The sequence below is a fragment of the Bufo bufo genome, chromosome 6 (assembly GCF_905171765.1).
Source record: "Bufo bufo chromosome 6, aBufBuf1.1, whole genome shotgun sequence".
Classification (NCBI taxonomy): domain Eukaryota; kingdom Metazoa; phylum Chordata; class Amphibia; order Anura; family Bufonidae; genus Bufo; species Bufo bufo.
This window is the reverse complement of record NC_053394.1, coordinates 326,051,250-326,074,301: the sequence shown is the minus strand read 5'-3', so window position 1 is coordinate 326,074,301 and position 23,052 is coordinate 326,051,250. Positions and strand designations below refer to the sequence as shown.

At 45.4% G+C, this 23,052-nt stretch overlaps 1 protein-coding gene across 3 annotated transcripts in view; it reads right to left on the bottom strand.

Annotated features, from left to right (window-relative positions):
* The window catches only part of SOGA1 (suppressor of glucose, autophagy associated 1), a 73,149-nt gene extending 50,962 nt beyond the window's left edge, over positions 1–22,187 (bottom strand). For 2 of the 3 annotated variants that reach the window (XM_040434935.1, XM_040434936.1), the window contains exons 1-3: positions 21,564–22,187; positions 9,782–10,006; positions 3,346–3,504 (exon numbers count right to left, since the gene is read on the bottom strand). In XM_040434935.1, coding sequence (XP_040290869.1) covers positions 3,346–3,504; positions 9,782–10,006; positions 21,564–22,037 — 858 coding nt within the window. In that variant the 5' untranslated portion in view covers positions 22,038–22,187. The remainder of the gene's footprint in view (positions 1–3,345; positions 3,505–9,781; positions 10,007–21,563) is intronic. The other variant, XM_040434939.1, reaches the window with a different exon arrangement.
* Positions 22,188–23,052: the final 865 nt, after the last annotated feature.

The following is a 23,052-nucleotide window of genomic DNA, read 5'->3' as shown; positions in this document are numbered from 1 at the left end:
CCCGTACATTCAGCCAAGAAGAACAACCCTGTCAAATCTACGTTACCAGCGGCTGCTGCGAGCAAAGTCCTGGAAGTAAAGCCATGTGATTGCACTGTATGGAATGGGCATGTGATCGGATACGGATCCGTTATATCTTCTCCATCTGTCTCCAAGTCGTTTAGGACATACAGACACTATAGTAGTTGGAAACCAGAAATGCGTTGGAGGCAACTATATATAATTACAAAGTAGTACGTTGATTAAAAAAAAAAAAAGTTCACTTGAAGTGGTTGTGCCATGGAGATAAAGTGCTTGGGGGGTGATTCGGACCACCTTTGAATGATGCAGCCGCCATTCTATATGGGACTGCCGGACAAAGCACAGCACTGTGGATAGGGGAGAGGTTTAAATCTAGAATCTAGGCACAAGTTTTTTTTTGTTTTTTTGTACACCAAAAAATGTAAAACACACTTAGAATAGTTCATTTTAGGCTACATTCACACGACCGTAAGTGTTTTGCAGTCTGCAAATTGCAGATCCGCAAAAACACGGATACCGGCCGCGTGCGTTCTGCATTTTGCAGACCACACATGGTGCTACATGGAAAATACCTATTCTTGTTCCACCAGATTTCGGAACGGATGCTGACCCATTCATCCGGGCGTGTGAATGACATGGGCAAGGCTGCAGTGCTGCTTTTCACTTCTGCCGACTGCACTACCTTGGAGCTCAACATCCAACTCCTTTCACACAGGCTGCGTGCTATGGAAACAGCACTGACAAGGGCTTGTCACAAATGTGCCTAGCAACTAGTCCATCTTAAATTACTCAGGCTATGGACACCTTTGGGGGCATATTATATAATAAAATATATATATATAATATATATATATATCTCTATCAAGAATTTTACTCATTTTGGGCCAAAAAAATAAATAAAAAAAAAATAAAAAATTATATATATATATATATATATATATATATATATATTTATTTTTTATTTTTTTTTTATTTTTTTTTTTGGCCCAAAATGAGTAAAATTCTTGATAGAGATATATATATATATATATATATATATATATATATCTCTATCAAGAATTTTACTCATTTTGGGCCAAAAAAAAAAATAAAAAAAAAATAAAAAATTATATATATATATATATATTTATTTTTTATTTTTTTTTAATTTATTTTTTTGGCCCAAAATGAGTAAAATTCTTGATAGAGAGATAGAGATTATATATATATATATATATATATATATAGATATATAGATATATAGATATATATATATATATATATTTGTAGAAATAGTGACAACAATACTGGTTTCGCTCCTGCAGACATGCGCAATGGCGTGATGCCATTGTGCTGATTATGACCGCGCGGGGCGCATGCACGAGAAATGGAGAGCTCTCGCGAGTCCTGCTGGGTCCCGGCGCATTGCGTATGAACGCCAGTAACGAGCGTTTTGTGCGCATGCGCGGGACTTGACAGGATCTCGCGCTTCACCGGCATACACTGACGCCTGCGCACCAGACGCCAGGGGACGCCAACATGAGATCGCTAATGGATTTTCGTGACGTGGGTTTGTCCCTCTTTTCATTTCCTTTCTAATGTTTTGATTTATGTACACTTTAGCACAGCTGCACTTTATATAACAATCAGCGATACTTATGTTGTTATGCTGATCTGACATGTGATTTTAAGTTGTGTTCACATTGATGTATACACTATGTCCACATTGTGATGGCACATGTATATGAATACACTGTAATGAACTGTATTATCATGTTTTATACGGATATTGGCAAAATATATTTAATGAGCAATCATGTTATTGTAATTAGATTCACCTATATAAATATGTTGAGAGCACTGTGTTCACTAGCTTGACAAAGGCTCCATTGAGAGGGCTGAAATGCTGCATTGCGATTGAGTGTGAATAAACGTCACTGAATTTCTTCACAAGACCGGAGTGCTGCACATTAATTTTCTACTTCTATTGTACGGCTCCCGTCCAGGAGCAAGTGTGGAGTTGCACCCGGCATCCTATAGAGTGCTGCTGATATAACTTTCTGTTTTTATTTATATTATATATATATTTTTTTTATTATTTTTTAAATTGGTGTTGATAAAAAAAAAAAAAAAAAAAAAAGCTATATATAAATCTATTCTCTGTTCACAGGGGGCGTCTTCAAGTGCAGCTCAGTGCCATTCACTATCAATTGAACCATGCAGCAGTACCACCCACCACCTATGAACAAGAGTGCCGCTATTTTTACAGGAAATTAGCCATATTTTTCTGAAGCTGTACAACCCCTTAAGCTTAAAACCAAACTTTCACAGAGAGGACGGACGGACACCGGGTTGATAGTGACAGCATGGCTGCCTGGACGCAATCCTGACTTTTTCTTCTCTACGGACTGCAATGTGATCGTTTTAAGTCCAGTCAGATCTGAAGACTGCCACTTGCCAATAAGGATATACCCAAGACATCATCGTTATTCTTACAAAACCGCATAAAAAAGGAATCTGTCCTGTCTGCTTTATTAAATACATGTATTGCCAAAGAAATACCAGTACTGGAGTATTTTACACTGTGCTGTTCCTCTGTTATTCTATTTGGAAATTATGAATGAATAAAAACTGGTAGCTACTGTCCACTGGTCATTACAGTGTCCTTACAAACTGACAAGGGTCTGACATGCCTTACTGACAAAGCCCAGCTGCCAATTTACACATTTCCAGGATGAATAATAAAAAGCAACAGCACAACACGGCTGTATTAAAAGGTGTTGGCCTATGTGGGTCATTGATGGCATATTGCTAGGATATGCCATCAATGTCAGAAAGATGCCAGTCCCACCTCTATTACCCGCTCCCATCTAAAGAACGAGGTCCCCAAAGTGAAGGAGAGCATGCACAGTGGACTCTCCATTCAGCACAATGGGAGTTCCAAAAATAGGCGAGTGAGCGTGCTCAGCTGTTTTCAGAAGTCCCATAGAAACGAATGGAGAGCGCACCGCGTAAGCACGGCCACCTCCCTATTCAACTCTATGGGAATATCGGAAATAGCCGAGCGTGCTCACTCCCCTATTTTCGGAACTCCCATTGCAGTGAACGGAGGGTGGTCGTGCACGCATGGCTGCTCTGTGTTCAGTTTGGGGCCTCGTTCTGGAGATAGCTGCAGGTCCCAGATGTGAGACCAGCATCTATCTGACAATGATGGCGTTTGCTTGCGATATGCCATCAATGTTCCAGATGTGAAGACCCCTTTAACAGGTGCTTCAAAAATACAGGAGAATGCAAGTATGTACTAAGAGATGCCAGGAGATCTCGGGGGTCTGCTCTGATCTGTACCTCCTTCACCTTGTCCATCTCATTCTGCAGGACTTGTTTGGCGAGGTCTGTCTCTATCAGGCGCTGACGCAGCTCCTCGTTTTCCTCCTCCACCTTTATCCGCTTCTTCTCCACAGCTTCCAGCTCATTATGAAGACGCACAGAGACATCTTTGGCCACCTGATTAAGAGATTCAGATTCAGTCAACAAGGCAAGAAAATGCGTTGCAATATGACACGGAAGCGGCACAGGGGGCCATTGGCAGGGGCCACAGCACCGCTCACACCCTGGTGGTCAGCTTTCAATGCACATGGTGGGAAAACAAGTTTTATAAACCACTGCATGCTTTAGATGTAATCCCCTAATTTCTTTGCATGCGTTTTAAGATTTCCTAGAGCTGGAAATTTTAAGATGTTTATTTTATTTTATTTTTTTTACTGCATGTGACAGTTTTCCAAGATTTAATAACTATACCCGCCGATCAGCTGTTTGAGAAGGCACCGGCGCTTCTATGCGGCCTTTTCCCTGCTCACTATGCACAACTCCCCATTTAGTTCTATAGGGCTGAGCTGCGCCAAGGTCATGTGACCGATAACCTTAATAGCACATGACCTAGGCAAAGCTGAGAGAAGGTCACAGTGCTACTGCGAGAGCTGCAGCCTTCTCAAACAGCTCATCGGCAGGGGGTCCCGGGTGTCGAACCCCCAAAAATCATATCCTGAGGATAGGTCAGTTATAAAGTCTCGGAAACCCGCTTTAAAAGGGGGTTTCTCACTTCTGCACATTTATCAGGTAGAGAAAGTTGATACAAGGCACTTACTAATGTACTGTGATTGTCCATATTGCCTCCTTTGCTCGCTGGATTCATTTTTCCATCCCATTACATACTACTTGTATCCAGGAGTTACCACCACCCTGCAATCCATCAGCAGAGGCCATACTTGCGCACTATAGGAAAAATAAAGTGCCGGCCTATGTGCGCTCCCGGCCAACAGTGAGGCACTTTTTCCTATTGGGTGAATGCACGACCACCGCTGCTGGATTGCAGGGTGGTCGTATCTCATGGATACAAGCAGTGTATAATGTGATGGAAAAATGAATCAAGCCAGCAAAGGAGGCAATATGGACAATCACAATACATTAGTAAGTGCCTTGTATTTATTAAAGGGGCATTCTGGTTAGACCTCCACAGATCACAAAAACGAGGGCCCCGTACCCCCTGCAGCCCTCTGCAGAGTGGCCACTTCATTCATTTCTATGGGAGTTTTAGAGATAGCTGAGGACAGTGCTCGGCTATCTTCGGAACTCCCATAGAATTTAATAGACTGGCCATGCACATACCTGACCGGCCACTCCATTCATATCAGAGAAGCTTGATCAGTGGGGGACCGATCTAATAGTTATCCCCTATCCACAACATAACATAATCCATAACTTAATCTAACCAAAATACCCCTTTAAGGATACTTTCACACTCGCATTTTGGGCAGATCAGTCATGGATCTGCAAAAAGGGATCTGTTACAATAAGGCTCCATTCACACATCCGCAATTCCAATTCCAAACGGAATTGCAGACCCATACATTTCGGGTCCGCAATTCCGATCCTGAAAAAAATAGAACATGTCGCATTCTTGTCCGCAATAGCGGACAAGAATAGGCATTTTCTCTTAGTGTCGGCAATGTACGGTCCGCAAAATGCGGGACGGACATTGCCGCTGTACGTGTTTTGCGGATCTGCAAAACACACACGGATGTGTGAATGGAGCCTTAGGCTGAGTTCACATCAGCGTTCAGCCTTTCCGTTCTCCTTCTCTGTTATAGAAGCAGGAGAACGGAAAGGACGGATTCGGCACATAACTGAGCCGAACGTATCCTAAGGACCCCATATAGACTATAATAGGGTCCGTTAGGTTTCCGCTCAGAGGAAGATTTTTGAATCGGAGACAAAAGTCCTGTGCTCACAACATTTGTCTCCGCTCCAAAATCATCTTCTGAGTGGAAATCTAACAGACCCCATTATAGTCTATGGGGTCCTTAGGATCCGTTCAGCTCAGTTATGTGCCGAATCCGTCCTTTCCGTTCTCCTGCTCCTATAACAGAGAAGGAGAACGGAAAGGCTGATCGTCGATGTGAACTCCGCCTAAGGTTCCATTCACACGTCCGTAGAATGGGTCCGGATCTGTTCCGCAACGTTGTGGAACGAATCCGGACCCATTCATTCTCTACGGGGCCGGAAAAGATGCGGACAGCGCACAGTGTGCTGTCCGCATCCGCATTTCCGGAGCGCTGCCCCGAACTTCCAGTCCGCGGCTCCCGAAAAAAAAATAGAACATGTTATATTCTTGTCCACAATTGCAGACAAAAACAGGCAGGTCTATGAGAGTGCCGGCCGGGTGTATTGCAGACCCACAATACACTACGGACGTATGAATGGACCCTAATACAACCGCATGAATTCGTCATGAACGGATCCGTTTGTATTATCTGTAACATAGCCAAGACGGATCAGTCATGAACTCCATTGAAAGTCAATGGGAGACTATCAGTTTTCTATTGTGTCAGAGAAAACGGATCTGTCCCCATTATGTGTCAGGACGGATCCGTTTGGCTCAGTTTCGTCAAGCAGACAGCAAAACGCTGCATGCAACGTTTTGGTGTCCGCCTCCAGAGCGGAATAGAGACGGATCCGAGGCAAACGAATAGATTCTGAGAGGATCCTTTTCCATTCAGAATGCATTAGGGCAAAACTGATCCGTTTTTTACCACTTCTGAGAGCCCTGAACGGATCTCACAAACGGAAAGCCAAAACGCCAGTGTGAAAGTAGCCTAACTTTGTCTACATGATAAATACCAATTGCGGAAGTGAGACAACCCCTTTAAGGATCAACATCCTACTTCCCAGTATAAACCAGTCCATCAGTGGACAGTGCTGTTTAACAATGATATGCAAAGTAATGGCTTCCCACAGAGCTGCCGCTTGTCATTTTCCATGAGTCATCCCCTCATTTCCCTTCTTGTTCATTGTCCTCAGGGGGAGGACACAAGGCTCTGTGCAAACGTACAGACTTCATATTGTACTCTACCAAATCCCATAGATCACACAGGTAATATATAAAATCATGGGGATGAGTACTGTGATAGAGACCCACACATGAGTGACAGGGTTATGTTCCTGTTGGCGCTATTTTGGTTTTCAGACTTCATACTGTAACTCAATTAAACAGAAAGCATCAAATAAAAAAAAAAATATGTAAAAAGAGGCAAAAAGATACATGCTAAAAAGAGGCCAAAAAAAAAACCTAAATGTCATATCGGTGGCGGCCCACTCCTTTAGGAATCCGAAAACACAGAGGGGAGTGTGCGCAGAGTACACTGTGGGTCTGCACAGTGTAAGGAATGCCATCACACACAGGAGGGGCACTGGGCTTTCCTGCTGGCGCTCAGCTCGGGGATGATGAAATCCACTGCAATCCTAGCTCTCCAGCTGTACAGTACTGGTCCGCACACAGCTGGATCACAGGCCTTCACCTGCCCCCAGCCACTACAACGCCCCTAAATTAGCTTCTAAAAAAAAAGATGAGCAGAGAGGCAGTCCATATTTTCCATACTATTAAACAGCAGACTACTTTGTTGCGCCAAGTAACATGCCTATGCCAGGCCCTGAAAGATATACCGGCCTTTAATAGAGGGGTCATTTTTTTTTTTTTAGGGTGGGTTCACATTACGTTTTATGACTCCATTTGACATATACGTAAAAAATAAATAAAATAAAAAACACTTTTTTTTATACAATAGAACTCTAGGGTGAAAGGATGCCACTGTATGGCGTCATTCTGAGGCATCCATTTAACTTATACGTTTTTTGTATACGTTAAGCGGATGGGAAAGATGTGATGTGAACCCAGTCTTGAGGATTGGTTAAAGGGGTTGCCCAGTAATTACTTATTAATGACCTATTCCTAGGATCGGTCATCAATATCAGATCAATAAGGGTCCAACCTTTCGAACCCTTGCCGATCAGAAGCTCCAGTTCCAAAACTATAGAGCTGCGCCCACTGGTAGTGACCGTTCCTGGTTACTGCTCCCATTCAAGTAAATGGGAATTACATAAACAGCGTAGCATGGCAACCTAAGCGAGCCCGGCATCTCACACAGCTGAGCTCACTGGGCTACACCGTCATACCCATTCACTTGTATAGAGGGGGCACTGCACGGCCAGCTCTGCTGTTCCATAGTGCCGACCACCTCTGGCCATCGGTAAGAAGGGGTCATCCTAGAGAGGTGCGAGTCCCAGAGGTTGGGCCTACATCCAGCAGGCATTTCTAGTGTATCCTGTCAAAAAGTAAATGCCCAATCTAGTGATCAAAAAGGTTTACCGCGCGCCGTCAAATCTGAAAAGCTCAATGACAACCCTACAGCAGCCATTTGTTGTATGTCACCTTTAGAAAACAAAGAGAAGAAATAGATGACCTCCGGCACTACAACTCCCAGCCTGCACACTGGCTCAGTTTATCCTGAAACTCCCATAAAACTGAATGGAGCATGCTGGGAGTAGTAGTTTCACAACAGCGGACCCCTGGCATAAGGCATTTTGAAGAAAAGCCACAACTCTCAGATGTCCTTCTTCTAGTACCATCCTCCCCTTCACTATTACACCTCCGGCAGCTAGCGGCCTCCTAAATACTGAGCGTCTTTGTCTGGAAGAAACAGACACTGGCAGCAAGAAGTGCGAGAATGGGAAACGGAGCCATGTGAAATAGGAAGGTCGGAGTCAGCCGTGTAAACACAGGCCAGAGCCTGCTCACAGTTGCTAGGCAACCAGGGCAGAGCCGCTGCTTCCTGCCAGCCGCTTGGAGACTCCTGCACAGTAGCTCCTTACCAAGTGCAGAGCGGCGCAGCGTGTAGGCCTCACGTATCAGTGTCTCAGGAGGCCATTAAATCCTACTGTTTCGCCACTGTCAGCTGAATTTCATAGCCGTGTGTTCACCGAGGGGCGAGGACTGCATCAACAATCATAAGTATTAACACAGGAGCACTGTGCTTAGCATGTAGCTTTTACATGTAACCTTTAGGGATGGAGCACAACACACCATAACTAACCCCTTAATGACCAGCCTCTGGCAGGGCCTAATAGGCTTCCGTATGCGGCCGCCATTGCTAAGTCCACAGCTACCACAGTAATCACCACTACCCCACTACTGCATCGCAGGGGGGCAATGGGCTTCCTCTGAAACCATTTAGATGTTGTGTTCAGTATAGACTGCAGCATCTAAAAGGTAAAATGGCCAGGATTGGGGGAAAGGGGGTTTCTCTAATCCCAGTCATTACAGAATGAGCCCAGATGTCGTTAGACTGACGAGCATCCCGTCTCCTAAAATAGGACACCGATGCAGTACTTCAAATGGCGGCTGCTCACCCAAGGCCCTTAAGAGACCTTCTCTGTGTAAGTGTGTATACAGAGGTAGCGATCAGTTACTGATAGTTTTACACAGGAGAGGTGTTATCAGTGATTAATAGCATTCTCTGTGTAAATGTATATACAGCGATAGTAGGGCTGCAGCTATGGATTATTTTAGTAATCAAGTATTCTATCGATTAATCGAGTACTCTAATAAGAAAAAGAAAAAGAAAAAAAAAAAAAACACTAAACATTTTCCTTTATAAAAACTCAGACACCCACATGCCATCAGTCCTCTGTGCAATCAGCTCCCCATGCCATCAGCTCCCCATTACATCAGTCCTCTGCACCATCAGCTCCCCCCAGTGCCATCAGTCCTCTGTACCATAACCCCCCCCCATTCCATCAGTCCTCCGTGCCCTCAGCTCCCACAGTGCCACCATCTCCGCTCCTAGCCATTCCCCTTAGCCAGTCCCCAGCTTACGTGCACCATGTCCTGACGATGTGTCTGGATACAGGGCAGCGAGGTGCAGGCCGGCAGGTGACCACGGAGCATGAGTAATAGCAAGCGCGACACTCACACGCCGTGGTCACATGACACAAAGGAATCCTCGATGCAAAAAATTTGCATCGAGGATTTTTTGTGTCGAGTTACTCGATTTATTCGAGTAATCGTTGCAGCCCTAATAGATAGCTGTCAGTCACTGATAGTTGTACACAGGGGAGGCGTTATCAGTGATTGATAGCATTCTCTATGCAAGTGTGTATACAGAGATAGCGGTCAGTCACTGATAACACCTCCCCTGTGAACAATGAAGTCAGAAAGAGCAAAAAGAAATAAATGTATAAATTAGTCATTTTACTGAAGCTTTTCCCACAAAGCTATATTATACCAATCTGCTCATCTCCTCCTGCTCTATGACATGCTGCCTTCAGATTACACTAGATTTCATGGTGACACGATCCCTTTCATCATAACAGTCCTTATAATAATAAAAGAACAAAACACGAAATTCAAATAGCTTGGATTTGATCCATGCGGCAGTCTAACAATTACCTTGACATCCTGCTCGAGGGTACTGACGAGTTCACCGTCCACCTGCCCGCTCTGTGCCACTCGCAGTCCTCTGCGCTCGGCTTTCTTCAGCCTGTATTGCAGGATTCGGCAGGTCTTGTGTACTTGCTCCAGCTGTTGCCTGAGTTCCTGGAGCTGATATACATCTTCCTCCATGTAGACATCTCTCATTTCCAGCATTTCAGATCTCAGCTCCTCAATTTCATCCTGTGTGAATAATGCAAAATAGGTTACATATCAGCCTTAATAAAAGTATACAGTCTAATTCGGGTAAAGGGGTCGTGCGGTGTCATGATATTAACAACCTATCCTCAGGATAGGTCATCCATAGTTACCTCATAATATACACACAAAGATGCCACATGCCGCATGCTAATGAGCCGATTTGAGTCCAGCGTTTTTTTAATTCAGAGCTATAGCCACTCCCCTGCCCACCTGCTGCTGATTCATATGGAAAATAACTGTCAATCAGCAGCAGGTGGGCGGGGAGAGTCAGGAGCTCATAAATATTCATGACTCATCATTATCAGCTGGAGCTTTTCAATACAAGATGTTGGCAGATTTAAAGAAATAAAAAATAAAAAAACTGAAAGATGCTGCCACTTTAACTGATCAAAGTCCAGCTTAAATTATTATAGACTACAGGTTAGGCTATGATCACATCTCGCTTATCGCCTCCATTTAACTTATACGCCATGATGTATACATTAAACGGTTGCCATGTGTCACCAGCAGGGTTCCAATAAAAATTATATAATAAATATATATATATATATATATATATATATATATAGAAAAAGAAAAAACACAGGCGGCACCACCTAACGTACAAGGTGGGTGCAAAGTCCAAGCACGGCAGCAGGTGCTTACCCAATCGTAGAATCGAAAAAAATTGGACTGCACTCCAAGCGTATCTTCAAACAGTGTGTGTTTATTCACCCATATGTGGCATAGCGACGTTTCGGCTTGAGAAAGGCTCAGTTGGAGCCGAAACGTCGCTATGCCACATATGGGTGAATAAACACACACTGTTTGAAGATACGCTTGGAGTGCAGTCCAATTTTTTTCGAATATATATATATATATATATATATATATATACACATATATATATATACATACATATACATATACATATACACACACATACATACATATATATACACATACATACATACATACTCACCTAAAGAATTATTAGGAACACCTGTTCTATTTCTCATTAATGCAATTATCTAGTCAACCAATCACATGGCAGTTGCTTCAATGCATTTAGGGGGTGGTCCTGGTCAAGACAGACAATCTCCTGAACTCCAAACTGAATGTCAGAATGGGAAAGAAAGGTGATTTAAGCAATTTTGAGCGTGGCATGGTTGTTGGTGCCAGACGGGCCGGTCTGAGTATTTCACAATCTGCTCAGTTACTGGGATTTTCACGCACAACCATTTCTAGGGTTTACAAGAATGGTGTGAAAAGGGAAAAACATCCAGTATGCGGCAGTCCTATGGGCGAAAACGCCTTGTGGATGCTAGAGGTCAGAGGAGAATGGGCCGACTGATTGAAGCTGATAGAAGAGCAACGTTGACTGAAATAACCACTCGTTACAACCGAGGTCTGCAGCAAAGCATTTGTGAAGCCACAACACGCACAACCTTGAGGCGGATGGGCTACAACAGCAGAAGACCCCACCGGGTACCACTCATCTCCACTACAAATAGGAAAAAGAGGCTACAATTTGCACGAGCTCCCCAAAATTGGACTGTTGAAGACTGGAAAAATGTTGCCTGGTCTGATGAGTCTCGATTTCTGTTGAGACATTCAAATGGTAGAGTCTGAATTTGGCGTAAACAGAATGAGAACATGTATCCATCCTCTGATGGCTACTTCCAGCAGGATAATGGACCATGTCACAAAGCTCAAATCATTTCAAATTGGTTTCTTGAACATGAAAATGAGTTCACTGTACTAAAATGGCCCCCACAGTCACCAGATCTCAACCCAATAGAGCATCTTTGGGATGTGGTGGAACGGGAGCTTCGTGCCCTGGATGTGCATCCCTCAAATCTCCATCAACTGCAAGATGCTATCCTATCAATATGGGCCAACATTTCTAAAGAATGCTATCAGCACCTTGTTGAATCAATGCCACGTAGAATTAAGGCAGTTCTGAAGGCAAAAGAAGGTTCAACACCGTATTAGTATGGTGTTCCTAATAATTCTTTAGGTGAGTGTATATATATATATATTTTTGTGGTCCCATTTCAACGGGACCACAAAAGATGTGGATAAAACACTGTACTTTCCCTATCCGCACGTCTGTTCCGCGGCCCTACAAAAAAAAAAATAAAAATAGAACATGTCCTATTCTTGTCCGTTTGGTGGACATAATAGGCATTTGTAACATAGGGCAGCACGGCGGCTCAGTGGTTAGCACTGTTATCCTTGGTCGGATTCGAATCCAGGACAACATCTGCATGGAGTTTGTATGCTCTCCCCGTGTTAGCGTGGGTTTTCTCCGGTTTCCTCTCACACTGATAAGGATCTTAGTTTGTGAGCCCCATTGGGGACAGCAAACTGTGATAATGTCTGTAAAGCGCTGCGGAATATGTCAGCGCTATATAATAATAATAATAATTATTAGTATTATTAAGTGTGGGACCTGCGGAAGGGTAAAATGCTGGATGTACATGGCCGGTGTCTGTTTTGCAGTCCGTAAAATGGACAGAGTCATGCAAATGAGGCCTAAAGTAATATTTTTATTAAGCATGATACTGGGAAATCAGTATGGTATAACACAAAAGTAAAAAAAAAAATAATAATAATAATCCATACAATGAATGAATGATAAAACTAGTTATGGAAAGAGGCTGTACGTGTGATAACGATTCAGCACCAGAACAGTAATGGTGTAACATGAAAACGTTGTACACGCGTTACCATGTGCGTTGGCGAGCCGTCTCCCCAAGCACCTGAACTCTATATAACACTATGATCAAACACAAAGAGATTAACGTCTGGGGTCAGGAGGGGCTCTTCACGCATGGCAGGGTAGGAGCAAGAAAGGAGAAGTGACAGCTTGAGAGGAGGCCCAGGCAGCTGTCCTGCGCAGGCCGACAGCTACTCACCTCCCGGACAGGGAAGCGCTTTTTTTACTGTGATTTGGCAGCACTCTAGACCAAGTTGAATACACCATTAATAATTCAAAGGAAAGTAACATGTGCAATCCGCCCGACACCGCCACATATTCATGACATGAAGCGCAGGGAGGAGAACGCTATGATCTGCTCACTAAATGGACACTTATTTCCTAAAAGGCACTGGCAGTAAACAGGGTTACACCCAAGGATGAAAATTATCAAGTGAAATGACACAATGCAGCCATCGCCCCCAAAATGGATTTATTCTCCAAAACCTTTCTAACACCTCAAATATCTGCATATTCCTTTCCCAGCCTCCATCCGGCCAGTTACAAATGCCAAAAAACACACAATATGTAACATGGAAAGATTTTGGACAAATTTCTTTCTGATAAAAATACAATGTAAAAAAATATATAAATGCAGGAGGGGTGCGCAGTACCACAATCCAAAAGACATTACTTGAAAGATTTTAAAAAGAGGTGTTGTCACCTTCTGCATCTTTTCTTTGAACTTTTTTTTTTTTTACATTTCCAGGAGGAATAACAGAGTAACAGTACAAGAAAAGCTGCACTAGAACGGTTCTTTTGTGGCAAATGCAAGTATATTTATAAAAAAAAAAAAAAAAAAAAAAAAAAAAACAACACTATGGCTGGGTTCACACGAGCGTGTCCGGATTAGTTCCAGATGCGTCGCGGTGTGTTGCGGCAAACCCGCGCGAGTAGGAATGCAATTGCAGTCAGTTTTGACTGCGATTGCGTTCCGATGTTCAGTTTTTATCGTGCGTGTGCAATGTGTTTTGCACGCGCGTGATAAAAAACCGACTGTGGTACCCAGACCCGAACCTCTTCACAGAAGTTCAGGTTTGGGTTCGGTGTTGTGTAGATTTTATTATTTTCCCTTATAACATGGCTATAAGGGAAAATAATAGCATTCTGAAAACAAAATGCATAGTAAGTGATCAGTTGAGGGTTAAAAAAAATAAAAAAAATTAACTCACCTTCTCCGTTTGTTCGCGTAAGTCCCGGTCTCTTCTTTACTTCTCAAAAGATGAACTATGGGCTAAAGGACCTTTGGTGACGTCAGATCACATGCTCCAATCACATGGTCCATCACCGCGGTGATGGACCCTGTGATTGGAGCATGTGATCTGACGTCACCAAAGGTCCTTTAGCCCAAAGTTCATCTTTTTAAAGAACTAAAGACCGGGAGAACTACGCGAACAAGAGGACAAGGTGAGTTAATTTTTTTTATTTTTTAACCCTCAATTGATCACCTACTAAGCATTCTGTATTCAGAATGCTATTATTTTCCCTTATAACCATGTTATAAGGGAAAATAATACAGTGTATAGACAGTCACCTAGCAACCGTGCGTGAAAATCGCACCGCATCCGCACTTGCTTGCGGATGCATGCGATTTTCACGCAACCCCATTCACTTCTATGGGGCCTGCGTTGCGTGAAAAACGCAGAATATAGAGCATGCTGCGATTTTCACGCAACGCATAAGTGATGCGTGAAAATCATCGCTCATCTGAACAGCCCCATTGAAATGAATGGGTCCAGATTCAGTGCGGGTGCAATGCGTTCACCTACCGCATTGCACCCGCGCGGAAATCTCGCCCGTGTGAACGCAGCCTATGTCAGGAGAGAGGGCAAATCTCATTTAAAGACCTCCCCTACAGGATGAAAAGTTACCCTCTCATATAAAGGTATTTTAATTTAAAACATTCGCTATCTATGTGCCTTCTGCTGTCTGTTCATTTACGTCTTCACCACTGATCCAACATTCTGTTTATGAACCAGGATGAACAGTGCCATGAATCCTGCCCAGTGTTTGAAGCGGAGAGGTCTTCTATGGGTCTGCTGGATGACAAATTCTACAGAAGCTGTGATCAGCGACTACTGGAGAACCTACGGTGGTCCTGCACAGAGGCCCCTGAGAGGGGTCTTTAAAACGCGTGGCTTTAAGACACATGACAGGGCTGCTTTTCTAAGGAGGAAGAGACTATTTTGGTGCCCATCAAGCAGGAGGGTATAATTCTCACACACTAGAAATACTGCGGCTTTGTATGGAATGTAGAGAAGATGTGACCGCTCCTCAGGCCGTCAGTCTCCCCCTGACAGCTTCCCAGCAGCCCTTACATAAACAGATATTATCCTGCACAGTTTCCCAACAAACCTGATCACAGACGCCGCTTATCATATGAAAATACAGACAAGACAAGTCTAAACTAGAGGTGGAGAACTGTAAGGACACATGCTTGGTCACGGGGCAATCTTCCAAAGCGGATATATGGTGGAGAAACCCAGATTTCAGACTTATTGCAACAATGGATTACTCTCTTCACTCCGTGTTACGGCTCGTAAAAAAGGGGATGTTCCTTTCCCCATAATCCAAGCTTGTAACCTCACCACCAACATGACTTTAACCTAGTCATGCCCCAAGATACCCATCAGTCCTTACTAGCACCCTTGTCGTATGAAGCCCCCCTCACATCTTCTAAATACCCTGCAAAAGGGCACAAATGTACCCACTACACGCCCGAGGGCTAGAAAATAGTTAGGGCTCATTCACGCAACCCTAGGCCGCACGGCTACCGGCCGTGTGAATCCCATACTACGACACGGATCCATTGACTTGAGTGGGTCCGTGATTCTCAATATATGGCAAAAGATAGAACATGTCCTATCTTTTGTGGTGCGGAGTCACGGATCTGAAAGCCCACGGAGGCACTTCCAATCCATGCCTCCTCCCTGCGCCGTATCTTTCAAATTGCAGACCCATTCAAGTCAATAGGTCCGCATCCATGATATGGGATTCACACAGCCGATGCCCGTGTATTGCAGAACCACCGTTTGCAATCCACAATATGGGCACAGACTGCCTACGGTCGTGTGAATGAGCCCTTAACCACACACCCCTCATACAACTGACCCTCTCTCACCCACTTAGACCCAGCTTCTGCCTGGGGGGCAATTTGGTAAGTTATGCCCAGCTCCCATACAGGATTCCACAGAGGGCATTATTTTTAGGAAGCCTGCCTGTCCCTACAGGAAAACAAATGGGTAAAATATACTCGCCTATCTCCAGCAGTCCCATGGAGAATGAATGGAGTGGTAGGACGCATGTGTAGCCTGACGCTCCATCAGTTCTCAGGATCATGGGGGTCCCAGTGGTCAGACTTCCATTTCATCCACTTTGCTGGTACTGTACAACACTGGATTTGCCGCACGACAACAAATGACCCTTAGTGGGTGTCCATGCGCTCTACAAGAACTCCAATATATACTTCAGTATGTGTCCACGGGTAAAATAAAGACTACTACAAAGGTTAAAGTAAAAAAAATAAAATAATAATAATAATAATAATAATAATAATAATAATAATAATAATAATAATAATATAAAAATAAATATTGCCTCCCTGACCACCACAAAAGACTTCAAGCCTGAGATCTGCAGAAATAAGGATAAGGAGAACAGTTCAAAGAAAGACTGAAAAACTGCTGCACAGCATCCACCATAACTACAGGAACAATGTCTGAGGAAAGGGGAACGATGGAAGCCTTCAAGTATATGGAGTCATTAAACAAAGCTCAGGAAGGAAGCAGGATTGCTAAAAGGAGCAGTAGAACAAGAGGTCATGTGCGGAGGCTACAAGGTGGACTACTCCACCATTTATTTACATTCAGCCACATGTGAAGTAGTGGTGAAAGAAAGCCGACAGCGGCCAAGAAACGAGATAGAAGAACTGTATACATGTAAAGAGCCAGGTCCTACAGGAATGACGTGGCACCACACAGGAGATGTGCTGGAGGCAACAACCCCCAATATCTAGAGCAGAACCCAGCTGTTTAAGAGTAGCTCTGTCCATCGCAGTGGATGTAGCTGGTTACTGCAGCGCTCTCATTAAATGCGTTGTCTACAGGATGGGGCATATTTGTCTGATCAACAGGGGTTGACCGCTGGGGTCCCTGCTGATCAGAAACATATCCCCTGTCTTGTGAATGGGAATACATTGTTATAATGGTGCAGCTCCACTACACAATGGACGGAGCCACGTAGCTCTGGCACCACTCTGAAACATCTGATCGGTGGGGTGCAGGGTGTAGGAGCCCAGTCATTCAGATACTGAGGGCCTATCCTGAGGACAGGCCAACAACATTAATATCCTGGAATATACCTTGAAATGGGTTGCTGGGGCTTTAATATTGATGACCTGTCATACGGTGGGATATGTTGGCCACAGGGTCCAATTGTAAAGAAAAAAAAAAGAAAAAAAATGTATATATATTTCTTTGGAAAATATATATACACACACACACACACACACACACACACACACACACATATATATATATATACACTGCGTGTACATTTTGACTGCATTAGAGTAATCTACCACACAATTTTTTTTTTGGGTGGATTTCCTACATTTATTGGCCTAATGGAGGCCAAAAGGACACTCTTCTGGCCTCCAATGGTTGGAAACTTCTCCTGGAACACGTTTAAGAAGGCCATTGAATAGGGCCTTAGACACCAGCAGCAAGTACCTCCTCAGGTTTGTACAATGTCATCAGCCACCTGAAGGGAGGACACCGCCTTTTCTACCCCCATCTTACAGCTCTGTAAATACAGCAATGACACTAGGGAACAGCAGGAATAGCACCATCACCATCGCGATCCACGCCTGGGGCTCTATTACGTCCATGGCACTGAATTGTCAGTAGACTAATTAAGGTTCATGCTGCCCGGTGCCGATGCTCACCCGCCCGCTGTATTCACTGGAAATGCAGACAAGCAGGGACAAGCTTGTCGGAGAGCGTGTACATATACCTCTGGAGATAAGATCTCCCTAGAATTGCTGTATTACACCAACAGATTTTATCTGACCAGTTTCTGTGCAATCAGACCAACAATTGGTGTGTAAACGGCCATCTGACCAAACATGTCATTCTCTGGCCAAAGCCCCAACCGTTCGTAAAAAGCAGGTACCGATAGTCGCCCATGACAGAAGGGATTACAGCAGTTTCCGGGGTCATGGAAGCAGACACAGAGGGACTGTGTGAGAATTCTGGGTCACACGATGTTCCAAGCTCTAGGAGTCATCTGGAAGCAATTATGCTGAAAGTACCAAGGAGAAGGGGGGGGGGGGGTGGACATCCTGTGTGCCGGGTCTCTGTACAGAAAAGTTTACAAATTGAGCCAATGAGAGTGCGCGTGGCTGACGAACGGTTCATTTTAAAAATAAGCAGTCAAAAATTAAGGAACCCAGATGGAAGAATAAGCAGGTATGAAACATCATCATCATCGACCTGCAAGCTACAAAGGCTTCCCTGTCCGGGGCCGGCCTACAGATGTGACCACTTATCACCAAGTTCTGAGGGACAATGAAGAACCTAGGAACCTATGGATGTCTGAATGAGGTTCTGGGTCCTCGGGGATCAGAAGAGTTTATTTTTACTGATTCAGAATAAACCCATGAGAAAACATCTTTGCACGAGGAAGGGCACGCCGGTCCAGGGCATCAGGGGAAGGGCACGCCAGGCAGAAGCATACTGGTGGAAAATCAAGCCAGAGTTTACAGAAGGGGGGGGGGCAAGCTCTGTAAAGGGAAGCGTGGAAACAATTGGTAATTGTAGCGACACAGTTGAGAAGAAGACAATAGGTCTGGGTCAGGCTGCAGGTTAATAGATATAATGGAGGCACCAATCCAGGATGGTGAGGAGAAGCAACATATACCTTGTTCTGTACAGGACCAGCACAGAATGCGGCACTACAAAGGGCTCTGGCAGCTGAAGGGTGTGCAAGGGACTGAAGTTCCAGGCCCTGAAACATTATAAGGGTCCATTCATACTAGTGTTTTCAATTCCGCTATTGACATCCGTCATAGGATCTCAATAGCGGAAGAAAACGCTTCAGTTTTGTCCCCATTTTATTGTCAATGGGGACAAAACTGAACGAAACGGAATGCACCAGAATGCATTCGGTTTTGTTTGGCTGCGCTCCCATCCTAGACAGAAAAACACTGCAAGCAGCGTTTTTCTGTCCGCGATGTGGTGCGGAGCAAGACGGATCCGTCCTGGCACACAATGCAAGTCAATGGGGACAGATCCGTTTTCTCTGACACAATCTGACAATAGAAAACGGATCCGCCTCCCAATGGAGTTCATGACGGATCCGTCATGGCTATAGAAGACATAATACACCCGGATCCGTTTATGATGGATGCATGCGGTTGTATTATTGTAACGGAAGCGTTTTTGCAGATCCATGACGGATCCGTAAAAAACGCTAGTGCACAAGTAGCCTAATAGGATACTGCTATATGAAAAAACTCTAAGGCTGGTTTCACACGGGCGTTGCGGAAAAAGATGCGGGTGCGTTGCGGGAACATGCACGATTTTTGCATGCGCGTGAGAAAAATCGACATGTTTGGTACCCGAACTTCCTCAAAGAAGTTCGGGTTTGGGTTAGGTGAAGAGAAGCCGGGCTGCGCGAGAACAAGTGGATTAAGGGGAGTTAAATTATTTTTTATTATTTTAACCCCTCCAGCGCTATTTTACTATGCATCCTGTATTCAGAATGCTATTATTTTCCCTTTTAACCATGTTATAAGGGAAAATAATAATGATCGGGTCTCCATCCTGATCGTCTCCTAGCAACAGTGCGTGAAAATCTCACCGCTTCCGCATTTGCTTGCGGATGCTTGCGATTTTTACGCAGCCCCATTCACTTCTATGGGGCCTACATTGCGTGAAAAACACAGAATATAGAGCATGCTGCGATTTTCACGCAACGCACAAGTGATGTGTGAAAATCACCGCTCATGTGCACAGCCCCATAGAAGTGAATGGGTCCGGATTCAGTGCGGGTGCAATGCGTTCACCTCACGCATCTCGCCTGTGTGAAAGGGGCCTAAGGCCTCTTGCACACGAACGATACGGATTAGGTCCGGATGCGTTCAGTGAAACTCGCACCATTTTGCAAGCAAGTTCAGTCAGTTTTGTCTGCGATTGCGTTCAGTTTTTTCCACGCGGGTGAAATGCGTTTTGATGCGCGTGATAAAAAACTGAAAGTTTACAAACAACATCTCTTAGCAACCATCAGTGAAAAATGCATCGCACCCGTACTTGTTGCGGATGCAATGCGTTTTTCACGCATCCCCATTCACTTCTATGGGGCCAGGGCTGCGTGAAAAACAGAATATAGAACATGCTGCGATTTTCACGCAACGCAGAAGTGATGAGTGTTTTTTTTACACACAAACACAGACCCATTGAAATGAATGGGTCAGTATTGAATGCGGGTGCTATGCGTTCACGTCACGCATTGCGCCCGTGCGGAAGGGGCCTAATAGTCCAAGAGCACCCCACTCCCCAGCGATCCAACCATGAGCGAGGAGTATGGTCGGCCAGTGACTGTGTCCCCTCTCCACGGCAGGAAACCAAACAACTAAGGCAACTGGTGGCTAATGGCCATTGCTGACATCATCCACCTGGAAGTAGTCAGCCCCAAAAGTGAACGTGGGGGAGTTGGCAAAGGATAACAATGCATCCTGGGTCTTGTAGTTCCCTAAACCCCAGGCTTCATCTCCCTGCTGTCAATTCTGCGCGGCCAACCACTTCATTCTCTCTTTTCTGGGCAGGGTGCCCACCAATTTCCAACGTTAAAGCAGGCCAACTCCAAACATGGAATAAACGTTCCCCTCCAAAAACACAGGTGGAAGACACCTGGTGCAACATCTCCACAGACAGCTGATATGACCAGGCTGAGGGATCTCAAGTACTTCCTGCAGTCATGGAGCCCTAACGTCCCATCTTCTGATCGTCTCCCATAGCTAGAGAACCTAACGTCAGAAGAGGAGAGGGGTGGGATTCTGCAGTCTGAGGATGCCAGCAGTACAAGACACGCATGTCCATGACGGTAAGTAGTCACATGGTGACTCATTACCAGAGACCACTACCATGACTAAAGGATTCTACACTTCTTAGTGTCTTCCGCCTCTGCATCTGACCTGTGATCTGCCTTGGAAGCCTCCTACACCTCCACCCATTGGAAAGAGAGCTCATTTGCACATCTTTTTCCCAGAAATCCAGAGGAGCGTCATCTGGCCTGTAAGACTCCTCATGCATACTAGGTGCTCTCCATAATGAGAAATGGTACCCCCTCAATAGTAACACATCCGACACATGAGGTGACATTGAACACAGAGGACAGTTTGAAGCCCCTCTAGGGCTTGGTCTATATGTGCCATTGTAGAATTTTTCCATCCTATACATCAATGGAAACTGAATTCGCATACGATTTCCACCAACTTCCATTTCCCTTGATCCTTAGCTGCTGCAAATCAGACACATTCATTTAACCCATTGACTGCAATGGCTGTGATATGGCTTAGAACACAGCATCTAGCTCCAGCCATAGGTAGGAGCTGAGCCCTGCATACAGACTGTGGCCCTTTAATTTGGAACCAGACTGCCACCATAATGAGGGTGTGGCCATGGGCAACAAAGTATCCTTCAGTAACCAGGCATATAGATAGATGCATGCCTGAATGTTTGTTTACAGCGGACCACGCCCTCCCGCTGCGCCGCTAGCCCCGCCCCTGCGGACCCTCACCTTCAGGTAGTCGTTCTCAGAGCGCAGCTCGTCCATTTCCCGCAGGAGGCTCTCAGTGCCCCCGTCCAACAGATCCTCGGTCAGGTCCGAGAAGGCCATGGAGGTGCTGAGGGGCAGGCGGCTGGAGGCGGCGGACACCCCTCCCTCCTCGCTGCTCCCCCGGCTTCTGCTGTTCTCCTCCGAGGCACAGGACCCCTCCGAGCTGCTGTCCGTCCCCCGCCTGGTCCCCGCAGTCGCTGGCTCCTTGCTCTTTCCTGCCGCCCGGGCAGAGGAGGCCGCCGGCTTCTTGGTGCCTGGAGAAGGGAGCGGGCGGCGGGGTCCTGGGGGGATAACATTGAGGGACACCGGGGAAGGTCTACGAGACAGCGACCACCCGGTCAGATCCTTGGGTCGGGCAGGAGATGGAGCCCGGTTTAGCTTCTTCTTTTCGGGTACCGGGGGAGGAGCACCCCCTCCGGGCCCTGCCGGCTCCATCACTGCCCCGGTCAGCTCCGGGACCTCTAGGGCTCGGCTGGAGACGAATGCACTAGTACGATGGAAACCCTCCGGCCGATGCGTCCTCCTTCCCCCGGGGTTGTCAATGGTACTGGCCGGCGTGTGCTCCCATATAACGGACGCTGATGTGTCTGCTGTGCGCATCGGATTCATCTACTGCTGGGAGGAGGGGGAGGCGCTGGGGCAGAGGACCGGCCCAGAGCAGGGAGGGGGCACATCCTGCAGCAGGCTGGAGAGTGACTGTCATCAGTGTGCTGCGTGTGGGGAGCCCTCAAAATGGGGTGTGAGAGGGCACGCACATATGCCCACATCTAAACTGGCACAAGGTCCATTACATGGAAGGTTTCTGTGCGGAAATTGACCTGTGGTGCGAATTTTGAAATTAGCATCATGTCAATTGTGCGTATAAAGGGTGAGATCCGGCAAATCTGCAAGTGATTAGTGCGGAAAGGCTACATGCACACGACCGTATGTGTTTTGCGGTCCGCAAATTGCGAATCCGCCAAAAAAACGGATGACCTCCGTATGCCATCCGTTTTTTTTGCGGATCCATCATAACAATGCCTAAAACGGACAAGAATAGGACATGTTCTATTTTTTTGTTTTTTTGCGGGGCTACGGAACGGACATACTGATGCGTGCTGTCCGCATTTTTGGCGGACCCATTGAAATGAATGGGTCTGCATCCTATCCGCAAAAAAAAAATGGAACGGACGCGGAAACAAACAACATTCGTGTGCATGTAGCCAAATCCAGACAAACGACCCCCTTCCCGTCTGCATGTACCCTTTGGCCCGTTCTAATGATCGATGGTAAACTGTTCTGTTTTCCGGCTCATGCACACGACCACATGTATTTTGCAGTCCTCAAAAAACGGATGATGTCCGTGTTGCATCCTTTATTTTGGTGGATCCGTTATAACAATGCCTGTACTTGTCCGCAAAACAGACAAGAATATGACGTTTTGTTTTTTTTTGTGGAACGGACATACAGT